The 19,062-nt window shown below is 46.5% G+C and overlaps 2 protein-coding genes across 4 annotated transcripts; both read left to right on the top strand.

Moving 5' to 3' along the window:
- Positions 1-2,411: 2,411 nt before the first annotated feature.
- LOC117590191 (eukaryotic translation initiation factor 3 subunit A) lies at positions 2,412-6,595 on the top strand. Of its 2 annotated transcripts, XM_034282619.1 has the most exons (5): positions 2,412-2,602; positions 2,711-3,795; positions 3,877-5,665; positions 5,750-6,289; positions 6,348-6,595. In XM_034282619.1, the coding sequence occupies exons 1-5, from the start codon at positions 2,554-2,556 to the stop codon at positions 6,395-6,397; spliced, it is 3,513 nt and encodes a 1,170-aa protein (XP_034138510.1). In that variant the 5' UTR covers positions 2,412-2,553; the 3' UTR covers positions 6,398-6,595. The 2 variants fall into 2 exon arrangements, with proteins under 2 accessions (XP_034138510.1, XP_034138509.1); XM_034282618.1 differs by having other exon boundaries at positions 3,877-6,289.
- Positions 6,596-7,832: 1,237 nt separating this feature from the next.
- On the top strand, positions 7,833-14,511 carry LOC117590192 (serine/arginine repetitive matrix protein 2). 2 transcript variants are annotated; one of them, XM_034282622.1, is made up of 7 exons: positions 7,833-8,194; positions 9,481-9,596; positions 9,663-9,777; positions 9,861-10,769; positions 10,852-12,776; positions 12,865-13,010; positions 13,086-14,511. In XM_034282622.1, exons 2-7 carry the CDS (start codon positions 9,499-9,501, stop codon positions 13,280-13,282), a joined length of 3,390 nt encoding a protein of 1,129 aa, XP_034138513.1. In that variant the 5' UTR covers positions 7,833-8,194; positions 9,481-9,498; the 3' UTR covers positions 13,283-14,511. The 2 variants fall into 2 exon arrangements, with proteins under 2 accessions (XP_034138513.1, XP_034138511.1); XM_034282620.1 differs by having other exon boundaries at positions 9,470-9,596.
- The last annotated feature ends 4,551 nt before the right edge of the window (positions 14,512-19,062 follow it).

The raw sequence follows: 19,062 nt of genomic DNA, 5'->3' as shown, positions 1-19,062 counted from the left end.
TGGTATAGTAGTATATACCACTAACCGCAGAAAAAAAATGTCTCCAACTTCTTATCAAATAAACTGCTCCAGGAATTTTTGGTTTAAGCCTAGTCCTCTGATTGAAAATAGGGGCCGCTAAAAAATTCAGGGGTGATATTCGTATGGAACCGATATGAACATTTTGTGCGCACAAGTTACTTCTAGCGGCTTTAGCGCCAGGCAGTAGTCAGATCGACAAAAAAACAGGCCGAAGAAATCTAGAAAGACAGACGATAGTATTTTGAGTTATCGATAGTATTTGTGTGGTATTGATAGTATTTGTGTGGTATTCGTTGGTATGCTGCTAATAGCTCGAAAAATATACATCTGTCTTGTTCCGAGACATATTTCTGGAGTTCGTTCGATAAACAACTATTTTTTAAGATCAACATTTTCAGTGACTTTTTTCTAATACAACAAAAAAACGAGAAGGGACGTGTGAGACGCTTCTTACGCGTCACAACTTTTATACCCGGCACTCAGGACTACATCTAGATGTAGAAGACATCGCCAACGACTAGATATCGTTCACATTACAGAACACGTAGTAAAAGCCTACTAAATAAAATGCATCAAACAAATTGGATCAGTTAATATTTTCCAATTTATGAGATATTTAAAACAGCAATAAAATTGGTACATTCTTGGACCGATAGGTTTTACATCAAAATTTTCGAAAGTGGCGCCATCTATGAAAATTTCTTGTACGCAACTTTGATGGTCAGTCTCTTTCTAATACAGAGCGTTAAAAACCGAGTCTTGGTTAAAAGTGGGAAGAGTCAATGCCAGGGGGAGGGCAGAGGCAGGGGCCGAGTGGAGCAGAAGCAGAGTGTGAATGAGAGAATGTAAAAAGAGCAACAAAAGCTGCGGGACAGGGTGAGCTTAGCCACTGGAAATTAATTTCTCCATTGTGCCTATAATAATGATCCGATCGGATCCGAATTTGGTGATCTGATAGATATGGCCATTTCCTACAGAATGGCGTTAGTTTTCTTTTATCTTCAAAACTGTAGATTTGGGAGGTTTTCGCCCTTTTTCTTGGGCGGAAGGGGGCGTGGGTCATTTTTGAAATACACTGGTTTCAGTGTGAGCATATAGCAGTCGACAAACAAGACGGACAGACGGACAGACAGACATGGCTCAATCGACTCGGCTATTGATGCTGATCAAGAATATATATACTTTATGGGGTCGGAAACGCTTCCTTCTGTGCGTTACATACAACCGTTATTCGCACAAATAAAATATACCCTATTTACTCTTTGAGTACCGGGTATAATAATAATTTCCGAGAGGGTCCAGAGAGTACAAACAGAGAGTAAAGTCTCAATGAAATGGAGGCAACATTGCCGCTGAAGTTGAAAGATAAATGACCACCGTGCTTCTAAACGAGCTTAAGGCCATCAAACGGCAAAAAAGGAAACAATTATTATAGATTAATGAGATTATATTGAATTTATTTGCATTTCTAATTTGTTTAACTTATGTGAACGCCAGTATCTTCATGTTGCCAAGACACAGACCCGGCTGGGCTGTTAACAAAATGTTTTAAGTTGTTATCCTTTTGGGACCAAGTACTACTGCACAGGGTCGTGCCAAGGGGCGATAGCTACAATCTGGGCTCGAAACTATCCAAAGAAGAATAGAAAGGGTGCTTGGAGGCACCGTTTTACAACTTTGCAACGGGCGCAAATATTTATGATGATTTGACCTGATGCTCCACCAATCAAAGAAATCTGCAGATGTTGTTCCCAGCCATGTGCAAAATCCCCGTTATATTTTCAAACTCCGAAATGTGCAAAGGGTATCGTTTCATGGGTTTCCATATACTTAAATTTCTAATACTCAAATGTATAGACAACGACGGTCCTGGTTTCTTTCCTGCAGATATGGGTTTAATCAAAGTTGTTGTCGCTTATTTCGTTGATTGTCCTCCTCCTCCGATCATGCAAGAGCAGCCAGTCTTCTGCATGGATCCATTTTGCATTCATTGTTTTATTAACCTTTTATTAAAGTTTCACACATTTTCAAAAAGGTAAACAAAAGGTGACTGTGAAGTGTAACCGTACGGAATGCGGTTTCACCTCTGGTCACACTCTGCTGCTAGAAAAATATAGTGCACATTTTGCTGGCAAGTTTTTTTTTCGATCTGAGTACTAGGCTTTAATATATTCGTTATATTATTTAAGTTTCGAAAATTTTATACATCAACTGATGAGCGGCTTTTTGATTTCGATGAATGTATTTTTTCCACTTTCTCATTTGTGTTTTGTCTGAATTTGCGAACTGTTTCCGCGAGTTTTGTTAACATTTGGTAGGCCGTATTACAAACCGTTAATAGCTATCGTCAACTAACATCGATAACAACAATGTCGTGCAGCCCTGACTGCCGACAACTCGGCCATTTTGTGTTAACCTCGTTGGCCACACGTAGGCGAGCCGAAAGTTTTTCGAATTTTCAGCATCTGTCGGCCCAGAAACATTATAATTACAGCTGCCAGTGTCGGTGCGTAAACATTCAATTGAGCAAACATGGCGCGTTATACCCAACGTCCGGAAAATGCTCTTAAACGAGCTAATGGTAAGTGTGCAGAAAATTTTCCATGCGGTGGCCGACGTCAGAGAGATACTCTCTCTCTCACTTGACATTTGCATTTTAACGCCTTTCGCTCTCTTTCTCTCTCCACAGAATTTATTGAGGTGGGCAAACCTCTACGGGCCCTGGATACCCTTCAGGAAGTGTTCCGCAACAAAAGGTGGAACTATGCCTACTCTGAGACGATTATTGAGCCGCTCATGTTTAAGTACCTGTACTTGTGCGTGGAGCTCAAGAAGTCGCACATTGCTAAGGAGGGTCTCTTCCAGTACCGCAACATGTTCCAGTTGGTCAACGTGAACTCGCTGGAGAATGTCATCCGCGGCTACCTGAAAATGGCCGAGGAGCACACCGAGGCGGCCCAGGCGCAGTCCTCCGCGGCTGTGGCTGTGCTGGAGCTGGACGACTTGGACAACATCGCCACTCCCGAGAGCATCCTGATGAGCGCAGTGTGCGGGGAAGATGCCCAAGACCGATCCGACCGCACCATTCTCTTGCCCTGGGTGAAGTTCCTCTGGGAGTCGTATTGTCAGTGCCTGGAGCTGCTGCGTGTCAACACCCACTGCGAGGCTCTGTACCATGACATAGCTCGCATGGCCTTTCAGTTCTGCCTGAAATACAATCGCAAGAGCGAATTCCGTCGCCTGTGCGACAAGCTGCGCAAGCATCTTGAGGACATCTGCAAGAGCAGTAACCAGACCACTGGCGTCTCGATCAACAAGGTGGAAACGCAGCAGCTGTGCCTGGACACCAGGCTGTATCTGCTCGACTCTGCCATCCAGATGGAGCTGTGGCAGGAGGCCTACAAGGCCATCGAGGACATCCACGGCCTGATGGCCCTCTCCAAGAAGACACCCGTGCCCAAGACGATGGCCAACTATTACCAGAAACTTGCGATGGTCTTCAGCAAGGCAGGCAATCAACTCTTCCATGCCGCCGCTCTGCTAAAGCTCTTCCAGCTTACGCGCGAATTGAAGAAGAACCTGACCAAGGACGACTTGCAGCGCATGGCAGCACACGTTCTCCTGGCAACTCTTTCGATCCCTCTGCCGTCGGCCCATCCGGAATTCGACCGGTTTATTGAGGCAGACAAGAGCCCTCTTGAGAAGGCCCAAAAGCTGGCAGTCCTTCTTGGCCTGCCCCAGCCGCCCACTCGGGTCTCCCTCATCCGCGAGGTGGTGAGTAACCATCACTGGAGCAGACGCCCCGCTCCATTGAAGTAAATTAAGTTTTAACCGGGCATTAATCCCATTCTCTAGGTGCGCTTGAATGTGCCGCAACTCGTCTCCGAAGATTTCCGCAACTTGTACAACTGGTTGGAGGTGGACTTTAATCCTCTAAATCTCTGCAAGAGGATCCAGTCCATTGTGGACATCATCGAGACGGGCCCCACGGAGACGCATCTGCTCAGCCCGTACATTCAGTCGCTGAAGGACGTGACCATCATGCGCCTGATCCGACAGATCTCGCAGGTGTACGAGAGTATCGAGTTCAAGCGCCTGCTGGAGCTGGCCACCTTCTGCAACATCTTCGAGCTGGAGAAGCTGCTGGTCGAGTCGGTGCGGCACAACGACATGCAGATACGCATCGATCATCAGAAGAACAGCATCTATTTTGGAACCGACCTCACCGAGAGCCAGCGCGAGTACCGTCCCGATGGACCGGCCCTGCAGTCGATGCCATCAGAGCAGATTCGCTCCCAGCTGGTGAACATGTCCACAGTGCTGACCCGAGCCGTGTCCGTTGTCTATCCGAATCGCGAGCGCGACCAGCGGGCTAAGCTTCGCACCCAGATGGTGCACCACTACCACGAGATCAAGGATCGCGAGCACCAACGCATTCTGCAGAGGCAGAAGATCATCGAGGACCGCAAGGAGTACATCGAGAAGCAAAACAACGCACGGGAGGAGGAGGAAGCGCGCCGCCAGGAAGAGGAGTCCCGCAAGGCCAAGCTGGCAGAGCAGAAACGCCTGGAACTGGAGAATGAAGAGCGTGAGCGCAAGCGCCACCAGAACGAGATTCAGGCCATTAAAGAGAAGAGTCTCAAGGAGAAGGTCCAGCAAATATCGCAGACCGCCCACGGCAAGAAAATGCTCGCCAAGCTAGATGATGAAGGCATCAAGAAACTTGACGCCGAGCAGATCGCGAAGCGCGAGAGCGAGGAGTTGCAGCGCGAGGCCAAGGAGCTGCAGTCGAAACTCAAGTCGCAGGAGAAGAAGATCGACTACTATGAGCGCGCCAAGCGCCTGGAGGAGATCCCGCTCTTTGAGAAATATTTGGCTGAGAAGCAAGTAAAGGACAAGGAGTTCTGGGAAGCCACAGAGAAGACACGCATCGAAAATGCCATTGCTGAGCGCAAGGATGCTGTCAGCCAGCAAGAGCGCCTCAAGCGCATGTATCCCGACCGTGATGAGTTCCTTGAGGCTCTAAAGAAGGAGCGCGCCTCCCTGTACGTGGAGAAGCTTAAGAAGTTCGAGATTGCCCTGGAGGCGGAGCGCAAGAAGCGCTTGGCCGATCGCATCATCCGTCGGCGGGAGGAGCGGCGTCAGGCCTTCCTCCGCGAAAAGGAAGAGGAACGCCTTCGAAAGGAAGAGGAGATCCGCCTGGCTCAGGCCGCGGAAGAGCGTGCCGCTGCCGAGGCCCGTCGTCTCGAGCGCGAGGCCGAGGACGAGAAGCGTCGCGCCCAGTACGAGAAACAGCGAGCCAAGGAGGAAGAGGCCGAGCGTAAAATCAAGGAAGATCGCGACCGCTTGGCTCGCGAGGTTGCCGTTGAGCGCGAGCGAAGTGACAAAGAGCGTGACACCTGGCGTCCACGTGGCGGCGACAGGCCCGCCGCAGCCCCAGCTACTGGTGGTGGAGGTGCCGGAGAGTGGCGTCGTGCTGCAGCACCAACAGGTGACCGCAACGAGCGAGGGGGAGAGCGTATGGAGCGAGGCGGGGATCGGATGGAACGTGGTGGAGATCGCATGGAGCGAGGCGGAGACCGCATGGAACGTGGAGGAGACCGCATGGAACGCGGCGGCGATCGTGGTGCAGACCGTGATCGTGGTGCAGACCGCGATCGTGGTGCAGACCGTGATCGTGGTGCAGACCGTGATCGTGGTGCAGACCGTGATCGTGGTGCAGACCGTGAACGCAAGGACAACGAGGGTGCGGAGTCTTCGTGGCGTGTACGACGTGAGCCAGACTTCCAGCGTGGTGCTGCTGTCAAGGATGCCAACAGCGGCAGTGCTGCCCCACCATCACGGGACGATAAGTGGCGTCGAGGCGGAGACCGCGACCGTGAACGCGATCGTGACTTCCGCAACGATGGACCACGACGCGAAAGAGATGACAGAGATGATCGCGACCGTGGTGGCTTCCGTCGTAACGATCCGCCACGCCGCAATGATGACGCTGCACCGCGCGAGACCGGTGGCAACTGGCGCGACGCTCCACGACAGAGTGATCGTGAAAATCGTCGCCCTGCTGGCGAAAGACGCGACCGCGAGGTGCGTGGCGATTTACGCGGCCCGGAATCCCGCGGACCCAAGGAAGGCGGACCCAGCGGTGGTGGTGGTTCTGGTGCCGCTGCTGCTGGTGGCGGCGGAGGAGGTGGTGCCGGCAATTGGCGCACTGCACCCGGCCCACGGGATGAGCCTGCTCCCAAACGCGATCAGCCCCAGGAAAAGGGTAAGTTTACCTTCACTCTTCTATCGATGAATAGTTAATAATAACACAATTCCTACAGAAAGCAAGGCCGTTGAAGATGGCGAATGGACTAGTGTGAAGCGCCGTTAAATTATCCGCGAGTTGACTCGACATATATATGTAGTTATCCCCGCATTTTCGTCTATACAAAACATACTAACACGAACATGTTCTTTTGATTGTAAACTACTTGTACGTTGCCGGAAGAAGCAGAAGGCGTTATTCAGCTCAATGTATAAATGATTCCACCAGCTAGCCGCCGACGGGCAATCTGTCCGCATTATTAAAGAAAAGTGAAAATAAAATAGATATGTTCTAACCCAAACAAGTCGTTATATTTTAATCATTCAATCGATCCGATTCATGACGAACAATCAGATCCTACAAAATGTTTTGAGGGTAATGCGTATTCGTCACACTCAGTGTCAGTTTTCGTTTTAATGATAACAGAGCTCACCTACCAGCGCTGTTATTTAGGGATATTTTTAACGTAGAAATTGGGCTCACGTACATTTAAGGTATATTATCTGTATATACGGTATCTCTCATCATTCTATTTAATAAAAGTTGTAAGATATATTAATGATAGACTACTCTAATACGCAGGTTTCAACCATTTTGACTCCCACTAACGTTTTGTGAATTGATTTTTTATTGACCTTTATAGCTTGAATATTTTTCTGAAAACAATCCACTTGCGAAAACCAAACAATTGATTGAATTGATTGATGAAGCGAATAAAATAATTGGTTTATTTCTGAGAGTCATTACTAGCCGGTTATATTAATTAGAATATCGAAATCGAGTCAAAAAAATTTTGAGGATGATGCGGTATATTTTTTAGAAAAGTCCGCGGTTACACTGACCCGGGCCCGCGAATAGTGTTGGCAATCGAGCTATCTTCCCTCTAGTTCTAGAATTTCAATTGCCAAGTGCTGGGATGGATTGTAAAATAGTGGCTAGTGGGAGCTATAGTAGCGTAATTTAACATTTTTTAAACGTCTGCCAACTTCGAGTATTTATATTACTGTGGCTAGTGGGAGCTATAGTAGCGTAATTTAACATTTTTTAAACGTCTGCCAACTTCGAGTATTTATATTACTTCGTAGAGTTTTTTCATTTGAAAATAAATAAAATAAAATAGTGGTTTTAGATGCAGCCGATGATGGGAACTGCTTATGCAATTATTGTCAATTAAGCAATAAGTCAAAACATAGCAATTTTCACCTGCCAAGATAGCCGAACATAAGTATTCGCCCTCCTCTTTTGCACAATCGAACAAAATACCGTTTGTTGCGTCTGTCTCTAAAGTGTAATCATTATGTTTAAAACATATAGGGAGCACTTACAGACTTACATACAGCCGCAGAACACTATATGTTTGACGAGCTTGATAATTTCTCAAAAGTACAAAAGTTAATCAATAAAAATATCGTTTCCCTACTCTAGTGTTTTTTTAGCTGTTCTTTCTAGCTTTTTTCAAGGGATAGTGTAACTTTTTTATGACCCGAAGAGTTGGCAACACTGCCCAACAGAATAACATTGCCGCGCTGCGAGGTCCACGTGAACATATTTTAAGCAATGTGATTCAGACAAACCGACCGTGAAATGAATTATAGTGGTGTTCGAATACTTTGAGAAATAAATTCGAATGAATGTGACAGCGCGACATAACTAGAAATTGGAAAATCGAAAACGAATAACGTGAATTTAGGGACCTGTGCTCGCGTTGGTGCTGCAGACGCGGCGCTCAATATGTGAGGTTAAAGCAGACAGCCAAACAGACGGCGACAAGCTATAAAAAACAACAATTTATACAGTTGACATAGGATAAGGATTAAATATCAAGAGTGAATGGTGCCGGGCGCAAGCTGAAATATCCCAAAGGTAACTGGAAACCACCTGAAAGATGAACAGTCGCTTCAGCCGCGGAGTGGGGGCTCCGGCGGGCCATACAAATTCACAAGAATGTGATTGTCGGTGAATTCATTTCGCATTTCGTCTGTCAAGTATTTAATTCGAATAAAAACAGCTCTTTAAACAAAATGCGGCTGTTGTGTGTGAAGGTGTGCGAGTGAAATGGGAAATGCGATAGTGAAGTGTAGAAAAAAGTTTTGGGATTGATTGTTGTGTTGGAGCATTAAAAAGCACATGGCGTGGCGGCGGCATTTACCCATACATTCGTATGCGTGCGCACACACACCCACACGTGGTTCGTTGGCTCCCAACACATGTGCGGCGGCTTATCTTCTTCTTCCATCTGTCGCATGTGTGTGTACGTGCTCATGTGTTTTGTTTTTGTTGTTAGCAGCCCGTGATTTAAATTTGTGCAATGTGAGAGGGTAAAACTGTTGCTTTCTCCTGCTGTCAAGGTGCCACGCTGCTTTTTGTCGTTCCTCTTTGGGTCTCCCTTCGCTGCACTGCTGGCGTTGCCAACTTGTTGAATCTAGCGCGCAAAATTTGAATTTGGTAATATCTATTTTTATACCCGATTGTTATTTATATTTTATATTGTATTTGTGGTGAATAACGGATGTTTATAACGCACAGAAGGAAACGTTTTCGACCCCATAAAGTATATATAATCTTGATCAGCATCAATAGCCGCGTCGATGGAGCCATGTCTGTCTGTCCGTCCTGATGAGCGCCTAGTACTCAGAGACCATAAAAGCACTGTTACAAGTGTATTTAAAAAATGAGGCCGGCCCCCTTCTGCCACCGGAAAAGGGCGAAAACATCCCAAAGCTATAATTTTGAAGATACAAGAAAACTAAAAACGCCATTCCGTAGGGAATGACCATATCTATCAGATCACCAAATTGGGATCCGATTAATCCGAAATCCGAAATTAATTTCCAGTGGCTAAACCCACCCTGTCCGTAGCTTTTGTTGTTCTTTTTACATTCTCTCATTCACACTCTGCTTCTGCTTCACTCGCCCTCTGCCTCTGCCCTCCCCCTGCCAATGACTCTTCCGACTTTTAACCCACCCCGTCCCGCAGCTTACACTTACACGAACATTACACTGTCTATTCTCTGCAGATGATGGCTCCCAGTAGCTTTCCAGTGGCGGTTATGTGTGTTCGCATAGGATGATAGACTGAATCGATTGCAACGAATTCTATGTACATGGTTATAATTCTCTACCAAAAACGAATCTTAGTCTCTCTGCAGCAAACCACTTGACACACGATGGACTCCCGATTGTTGAATGTTTTTCACGAGGATCCCTTCGAGGGAAACTTTGCAAAGTATGAGACAGAGCCGAGCTTCTGGTCTCCCAACGATGAGTAAGTACAGAGTAGAGTATTGTAACTGGCAGTTCGCATTCTCATTTTATGTCCACTCTATTTCAGCCTGCAGTTGACGGACACTCTGAACGGAATTCTACCTATTGCGCCCACAGACGCCCACTCCCTGCTGGGACACGAGGTCGACGGCGAAGTGGAGTTGCAGAGCAGTAAGAACCTGGTAGGTGATGGCAATGGCCCGAGAACTTGAGAAAAATAACTGCTCAGGCAGGAGGCTAAATGTGTGTCCATCTGTTTGAATAGCTGATCTACAGCGATTTCGTGGAGCAGCAGCTAAGCGACCAGGAGGCTAACGTACTCAATGCCCAGGTCTATCAGGCCCTCACCGACGGCGAGGTGGAGGTGGCCTATGAACAGCACGAGCGTCATTTGAGCTCCGTGGTCCAATATAATTATCCAGACTGTGTAAGTCTTGGTGGAGGTCATATAGAAGAGGATGTGCAGAGTCAATGCAGCAACTCTACGTTCCGCACGCGCACAGACAGTTCCTCAATTGGCGACTATGAGTCCCACTCAAGCGACTACGACGAAGACGATGATCAAGAGGAGGAGGAGAACAAAGAGCAACCGAAACTGGATTCAAGGCTACTCAAAGACGAAGTCAATGCATTAGATGGCTACTACAGTGACCGCAAGAGTCGAACGCTGAGCACCAACACCATAGTCTCGGAAGCCGATGCCTTGGGGCTGAACATTGATGTCAATAACTTTGATCTAGCTGATTTTATCACCAAAGATGACTTTGCGGAGAACATAAGCGCCTACCGCGCGACAGAGTCCAAGAACAGAGTCCAAGAAACAGGTCCACAAACTTACTCTGAACTGGCATCAGTCGTTCCACCTTCTGCTCCATCAGCTGGTGCTGTGGCTGCGCCTGCGGCTGGTGCTGGTGTTGTCGCTGCTGTTGAACGCAAACCTACAGTTGCATCCGCGAAGCAGCGCGAATCTGACGACGACGACGACTCGGACTCAATCATCGATGTGGAGACGGTTGACGTGGTTGACGTGGATGAGAGCGTGTGGTCCACAGGCCAGCTGGAGAAAGGGGAGGCAGCAGCTGCCGAATATATGTGCTATGTGGACAATGTGAAGGCGGACCCCTCCTGGTCCCCGAAATTGCCCGCCAAGAAGCCAATGGTCATCAGTAAAGAGGTGAGTAGGAGGAGTTAAGAGCTCGAGTGCATGGTGCAAAAACATTACTTAAATGCTCTCTTGCTCTCCATCCAACATTCAGCCACAGACAAAACTGGGGCCGATGGAGAACCAAGAAAATCCAGCTCGAGGAGCAACCGTCGTGACCAAGCATAAGACCACGAACAACATTTGTCTTGTGCTCAACAAAAAACAGTGCGACTTCCTCAAACGAAAAGTGGGTTCTGCCGCGTCTAAGTCCAATAAAGTAGCCTCGAAGAAAACTCAAGAGGGTACGAAATCTGCAGTCGGCAGCAAGCAACAGCCAGCCGCCAGCACTGGGTTGGGCTTGGGAGGGAAGAATCTTGCGCTTCTCAAGCACGAACGGGAAGCTTCAGCATCTGGCGCGCCTTTGGCACCAGCAGCAGGTGCTACGCCATCGATACAGGCGCCCAAGCGAAAACTCAATCTGGAAGAGTACAAGCAGCGTCGCTGTGGCGGCGGCAGTACCATCATCCCAAAAGCCAGCCCGAAGGCTAAGCCCACGCCTCCCAAACAGCCCAAGTTGGCTCACCAAAGCTCCTCCCCAGTGGCCGCATTGAGCTCGCTGAAACCAATGACAGTTTTAACAAAATCAAACCACCAGCAGAAGACAGCGGCCATAGTCAAGATTGTCAACAGTCTCAAGTGTCCGCCCATTAAAGAAGGCACAGCGGCAGCACTGCCCATGGATCCGATTACTGTGGCCAAGAACAAGGTGCTCCGAATGCTGGAGATGAAGCGGGCCCAGCAGCTGAAGATTATCGATTCGCGTGTCTCGGCAAAGGTGCCGCGCGTGACGAAGCTGCCGCCGCTCAAAGACATTGTCAAAGACACGTACCGCGTGGAATTGGAGGAGGAGAGCTGCGATTCGACAGCAACAGTAACGACGCCCAACAAGGAAAAACTACGTCCCGATCTGGACGCATTGATTATTGTGTCGGCCAGCTGCAACACGGACATAACTATACCTCCGAACCAGCTGAGCAAGGCCTCGCCCCGTTCGTTGCTCAAATCGTCGGTCCTACTGTACAACATATCCAACGGCAAGGACCCGCACAAGGACATAAGCAACTCGCTTATAGCCAGCATACAGAGCGAGGTGGTGAGACAGACGAGTAGCACGGCCATGGCCACGTTGCTGCCGAAAAGCAATGCTGATAGCATTGATGGCAAGCTGGTAAAACTCTCGGGTGGGGCTGAGAAGAACACGCCGCATGGCGAGGATATGGTGATCATGCATCTTCCCAAGAATCGCGAGCGCAAGACTCTTGTCAGCATGGCGACCCAGACCGATCTGCAACCCGAATTTCCCCTGCTGGTGCTGCCCGCTAGCACGCGGCAGTCGCGCGAGCGATTACGTCGCCACTACCACAAGCGTCGAGCGCCAGGCTCGGATGAATCTAGTTCCACGAGTGGATCTTCTTCGGATTGCAGCAGCCTGGCGTCGTACAGGTCTAGGTCTCGGTCACGTTCCCGCTCCCACTCAACAGAGCGGCTGCGCAGCCTAGATGCAACGGCTACGTGCGGAGGCAGCAGTATTGGCAACGGCGGCTATTCTTCGCGCAGCACACACCGCCACCGCAGCTCGGTTAGTTCCTCATCGTACTCGGAGGCGGGCAAATATGAGCGCCGACAGCGTCGCACCAGCTACAACAAGCGACGCTCAAAAAACCAGCAGCCAAACCGGCAGGCCGTCTATTCTAGTTCGGGATCCGAAATCAGCGATCGTGAGCGCAGCCGTAGTAGAAGTCCGCAGCGTCCCTTGCGGCGTTCCCGCTCCCGCTCACAATCTGAGGCGCGCTTCGAAAACAGAAACAACAATAGACGGGGATTTGTGGATCGGAACGTATCGCAGCCAGCGGTGGAGGAGCGCCGCATTGTATATGTGGGTCGTATTGAGCAGGAGACCACCAAAGAGCTGCTACGCCGAAAGTTTTTGGCCTATGGCAGCATTAAGCAGATAACAATCCACTACAAGGAGAACGGGTAAGCGGAGAGGGGAGAGTGGAAAGTAGAGAGTAGTACTCTGCCAAACAGGAGTGCATTTAAAATTGAATGATGCTTTTTGTTTCAGCATGAAGTATGGCTTTGTGACGTACGAAAGAGCGCAGGACGCTTTCACGGCGATCGACACTAGCCCAAGGGATCCACAGATTAACATGTATGATATTAGCTTTGGCGGAAGACGCGCCTTCTGTCGTGCCTCGTATGCCGATTTGGGTGAGTGTCGCAAACGAGTCTCTAACTATAGTAAAAGGACTTTTCACTGACTGACTTAACCTTTGCACTTGGCAGATAATGCTGGCATCAACAACTACCACTCATATGTGTTTCCCAAGGAAGCACCAGCCCCAAAGGCGCAGGAGGACTCCTTTGAGGTATTGTTGCTGAAAGTAAAGGCAAAACTGAATGCTGGCAAGCCTGAGACAATAGCACCTGCCACTTCAGTGGCAGCACCAGTTGCTCCGGAGCAAGAACACAGTCAGATTTGACCTCTTCACTCCCCCACGGCACAGTTCTTCGTATTTTTACTTTACTCTTTTACTCTATCCTGAAGGTGAAAGGTGTCGCAAGCATCCCTTCCTATCCTTAAATTTAGACCCAAATCGTTTCCAGCTCTGAACTGAAAGCCTTATTATCCTTTCATACTATTTGGATATCGTACATTAATTGACAGCTGAGCTATGGCGTTGCAAGCAACGCGACTATTACACTATACATATATACTAGGAGAATTCTGAGAACACCGAGTTGAGTGGAAACTATTTCAAATACAAATGAGAGTCAGATATTGAACGAGAATGGAATTGTGATAGCCGCACATAAAGTGCACACAAAGTCATTTATTGCAGATAAGTAGAAGAGAAATTCGGAGAAGACTCAGACTACATAGAATCAGAAAATCCTTGTAACAATCCATCTATCCACCCGTATACACCTATACTGAACACTGAACTAACTGAACTAAAGCAAACACGTCTAAACAAGCGAGAGCAGAGACCAGAAACGCAGAGACAGCGACAGAAAAACGCTACACCACCGTTCGTTGAAGTTAAAATATAATATATGTGTACAGCGATCATATACATATATATCTATAGTTGAGAGAGCAAGGAACGCGCATGCTGCATGCGACGGCCACGAATTAAACTGTTGATAACTAAACTTTGATATTAGTTTGTTAAGAGAATATTTTGTATGTACGTTTAATTAACTCGATGTCCTTTGAATAGCCACCAGAATAGCCACAACCAGAACCACACAACACACAAACGCTACACTAAACCGAGTTGTCCCAGATGTAAACTCTGCAAGCACGCAATCCACAAAAGCAAAACCGAAATTAAAACGTAATTCGTTTAGGCAAACAAATCTAATCAAAGCAAGGAAATTATTGTATATTTTACATTTGAATTCCAAAAAAATGAAACCCTGTCTCTGTGGCAAGGCATGTCAGCATGAACTGACTTGATCTGACCGCCCAGGACCCATTGAAAAAAAACCTATTGTAATTGAACAATGTTTCATGTTTCGTGAGTTTTATTTAATTTCAACTCATTAAACAGATGAGAAAATAGTTAAAAGATACTGATACTTAACCTAAGCCACAACAAATCGTATTCGTACGAGTAGTTAAGTAGAGACAACAATATGTTCTTTAAGTTCTTTTGTACAATTCTCCTTTTTGTATATTAATAAATGCTTGCTAGTTTCAGCAAAATGAATTGAAATCAAAATGCCCTTTCTGGTTTGTGAGGAAGAGAGAAACCACAGTTTTCTCTTAACTTCCACTTTTAATTGCACTTCAAATGACAAAGAAATGGCTCCCAGTCTTGAGGCTGCATTTTTATTCCCGGTACTCCAAAGGTATATTTTACATGTATATATACAATGTATCCCCAAAACCTTTGTGGTTTAAGCTTACCGTTCGAAAAATATTAAGCTTTTAAAAGCAAAAATGTTGATTTCTGTGCGGTAATTTTTACACAATTTTGACTTAAAAAAACATCGAAAAAAATAGCAGCACCACTACAACACATTTTTTTCTTGACCTAAAAAAGGCAAATACTATTGCGATTTTTTTAAATTTTAAATTGTTCATATAGTTTAGTATTCCCAGTTAACAAAAAAGTATTACCTCTTCAAATTTCTGTCCTTATATTTTTATACCCGGTACTCGATGAGTAAATAGAGGGTATATTGTATTTGTGCACAAAGTATGGACCCCATAAAGTATATATATTCTTGATCAGCATCAACAGTCGATTGAGCTAGCCTATCTGTCCGTCCCTCCGTCTGTCCGTCCTGATGAGCGCCTAAGGCCACCAAATTTTGCATCCAGATTTCTGTATGCTCACACTGTTACAAGTGTATTTCAAAAATGAGCCACGCCCCCTTCCGCCCCCGCAAAAGGGAGAAAACCTCCCAAATCTACAATTTTGAATATAAAAGAAAACTAACGAGAATGGACGTGTGCGACGCTTCTTACGCGTCTCAACTTTTATACCCGGCACTCAGTACTACATCTGCACCTTAGCGGTTATTTTGTCAAATTTTACATTTTTTCTTCATCTGTCATTTACATCAACAACACTTCTCACACCAACACGCTCCTTTAGCTCGATCCCCTTCCCTAGACCCACACACTGCAGACTCGCGGCAGATGCAGTGGCCGTACACAGCAGAAGCAGAGTGTGAATGAGAGAATGTGAAAAAAACAAATATAAACTGCGGGACGGGGTGGGTTTAGATACTGCAAATTAATTTCTTCACTATGGCCATAATAATGATCCAATCGGATCCCAATTTGGTGATATCATAGATATGGGCATTCCCTACGAAATAGCTTTTAGTTTTTATTATACCCGGTACTCGAAGAGTAAATAGGGTATATTGTATTTGTGTGAATAACGGTTCTGTGTAACGCACAGAAGGAAACGTTTCCGACCCCATAAAGTATATATATTTTTGATCAGCATCAATAGACGAGTCGATAGAGCCATGTCTGTCTGTCCGTCTTGTTTGTCGGCTAGATCTCAGAGACTATAAGAGCTAGAGCAACCAAACTTTGGCTCCTGACTGCTGTATACTTACACTGAAACCAGTGTATTTCAAAAATTCTTCCTCCGCAAAAGGGCGAAACCTACCAAACCTACAGTTTTGAAGATAAAAGAAAACTTAAAACGACCACAAACTAGCATCAACAACACAACTCTCGCCAACACGCTCCTTTAGCTCGCCACCCTCTCCTAGAGCCACACACTTCAAAAACACGGCAGAGGCTCGGCAGAGACGCTGCAGAGGAAGAGACGTGTCTGCGCGAAGCAGAGTGTAAATGAGAGAATGTGCAAAAAACAAAAATAAGCCAAACCACGAATTTATTAGTTTTGACTAATATTTCATTGTTTCTAACATAAAAGCTAATAATAATCATTACAACAAGACTTGGAAAGCTCTGAAATGCCAAGAAGCGCGACCTTAGGAAAAAATTGATATTTGACGTATACATTTTCAGAGAATTTGGTCAATTAATAGGAAGTTTCAATAAAATGATTAAAAAAGGCCTTAAACTATGAAGAAAAGTGTGAAACAAGTGGATGAAAACAATCTATGACCCCTTTTAGTGTCAAAAGACTGATTCGTGAGAGCAAGAAGGTTCCCTTCAAGCCTGCTATCAAGCTTAAAAAAAGAGCTTAAAATAAAAGCGACGGGCTAGAAAGTTTTGATGTATCTTAAACAGCATAGCCTAAAATCCTTCTGCCAAAAAAAAAACTCACACTTTTAAACGCCGGACATATTACTAAGCACCTGATGTTTGCAAGGGAGTCAATTGGACATCCTTATAATGGAGGAAAATTGTAATGTCAGTTGAGTAAAAAGGGGTTTTATTTACTGGAAAGGGATCTCGATCATGCTTAAGACGTCCAAGGAACGCCAGTACACCAAAAATTTTAAATTCAATTTTTGAAAGTGGTGCTATTATTTTATTCGCCTAATTTGACCACTTTCACTAAACTTCCTTAAATAATTTAAAAGCCTTACAAAAACGAGAAGGGACGTGCGAGACGCTTCGCCTAATTTGACCACTTTCACTAAAGTTCCTTAAATAACTTAAAAGCCTTACAAAAACGAGAAGGGACGTGCGAGACGCTTCTTACGCGTCACAACTTTTATACGCGGTACTCAGTCAGTGTACCAGTCCCTTATTGTTTTTATATCCGGTACTCGAAGAGTAAATAGGGTAAATTGTATTTGCGTTTCCGACCCCATAAGGTATATATATTCTTGATCAGCATCAACAGCCGAGTCGATAGAGCTATGTCTGTCTGTCCGTCCGTCCGTCCGTCTTGTTTGTCGGCTAGTTCTCAGAGACTATAAGAGCTGGAGCCACCAAATTTTGGCGCCAGACTGCTGTATGCTCACACTGAAACCAGTGTATTTAAAAAATGAGCCCCACCCCCTTCCGCCCCCGCAAAAGGGCGAAAACCTCACAAACCTACAATTTTGAAGATAAAAGATAAAGATAAAACTAAAAACGCCACTCCGTAGGGAATGGCCATATCTATCATATCGTCAAATTTGGATCCGATTGGATCATTATTGTAGCCACAATGAAGAAATTAATTTCCAGTGGCTAAACCCACCCTGTCCCGAGCTTTTGTTGTTCTTTTTACATTCTCTCATTCACAGTCTGCTTCTGCTTCACTCGGCCTCTGCCTCTGCCCTCCCCCTGCCGCAGCCTCAGACGACTTTTAACCCACCCCGTCCCGCAGCTTATATATGTTTTGTTTTCACATTTTCTCACTCACACACTCTCATTCTGCAGTGTGCCGCCTCTGCCTCTCGCGTTCCTCTTCCTCTGCATCTGCAGGGACTCTGCGGTGTGTGGGAAAGGGGGCGAGCTAAAGGAGCGTTTTGGCGTGAGAAGTGTTGTAGATATACATAGATGACAGACGAAGAAAAAATTTTAAATTTGACAAAACACCGCTGAGGTGCAGATGTAGTACTGAGTGCCGGGTATAAAAGTTGTGACGCGTAAGAAGCGTTTAACACGTCCCTTCTCGTTTTTGTTTTGTGTTGTGTTCTGGGAAGCTCAAGGAGCGTGTTGGCGTGAGAAGTGTTGTAGATATACATAGATGACAGACGAAGAAAAAATGTTAAATTTGACAAAACACCGCTGAGGTGCAGATGTAGTACTGAGTGCCGGGTATAAAAGTTGTGACGCGTAAGAAGCGTTTAACACGTCCCTTCAACGCCGACTCAGCGCAAGAGTCGAAGTGTGGCACTTTAACCGCACTAAAACCAATCCAACACACCGAACCCGGGTCCCGGAGGAACTGTATCGAGATATTACTTCGGAGGGGGGAATCTGGCTTCTGTTGCCAGCAGGTGGGATCAGTCCGGTTACCACTAGTGCGGCGTCTTGGGATATTGTTCTAAAGCGACAGCACACTCCCAGGGCGCACAGGCTGTGGACAGCGTTGCCTTCACGGGCATATGTTTATTGCCTCAATGCATCAGCCCATATCGGTGCCGCATATATGAGCGTCGAGCTAACGACACTCGCTAGGAGGTTCCGCTTCGGCTGCTTTGGTCCTCTCGTGTTTGCCATTATTCTGCTGAGGGCAGCCGCTGTGTTGCTAGCCTTGCTGCTTGCATACACCATGTAGTTCTTGAAGCTAATGTGGTCAATCATGACCACCAGGTACTTCAGACTTGGGCTGGTGGTAATTCTGAAGTTGCTCTGATTGTGGCCTTCTTAACTACCTTTCTGCTGCTTATGCTAGGCCCCTCCCGGTTAGCCATGTTTTGGCTCGCTCTACTGCGTCATTGCAGATTCTGTCTGCTTCTGCTTTGCATTTTACCACTGCGACCAACGTGGTCCACACAGGCATATCCATTTTTAGGAGGGAGTTCCACTATGCAAAAACATTGTAAGTAAAAATATTTCCTAGTGCAATTTATTAAGCAGTACCCTTTACTCCCATACATCCATCGGGCTCCGTTTATAGATTGCTTTGCTATCTCGCATACCTCGCCGACTGCGTCCACCGTGGACTTGGTGAGAGTGGGCGCGTTACCGCCAACTGTGTGTGTGTACAAAAAACAGGTACAACAATCAATTTGACCACATTTGAAAAAGGATACTGGCAACAAAATTGAAGCATTTGACAAAAATATTCATCATAACGAGAAGGGACGTGTGAGACGCTTCTTACGCGTCACAACTTTTATACCCGGCACTCAGTACTACATCTGCACCTTAGCGGCT

Source organism: Drosophila guanche, unplaced genomic scaffold, assembly GCF_900245975.1.
Source record: "Drosophila guanche unplaced genomic scaffold, DGUA_6, whole genome shotgun sequence".
In the NCBI taxonomy this organism is placed as follows: domain Eukaryota; kingdom Metazoa; phylum Arthropoda; class Insecta; order Diptera; family Drosophilidae; genus Drosophila; species Drosophila guanche.
The sequence above is the reverse complement of the archived record's forward strand: the minus strand, read 5'-3'. Positions and strand labels throughout refer to the sequence as shown.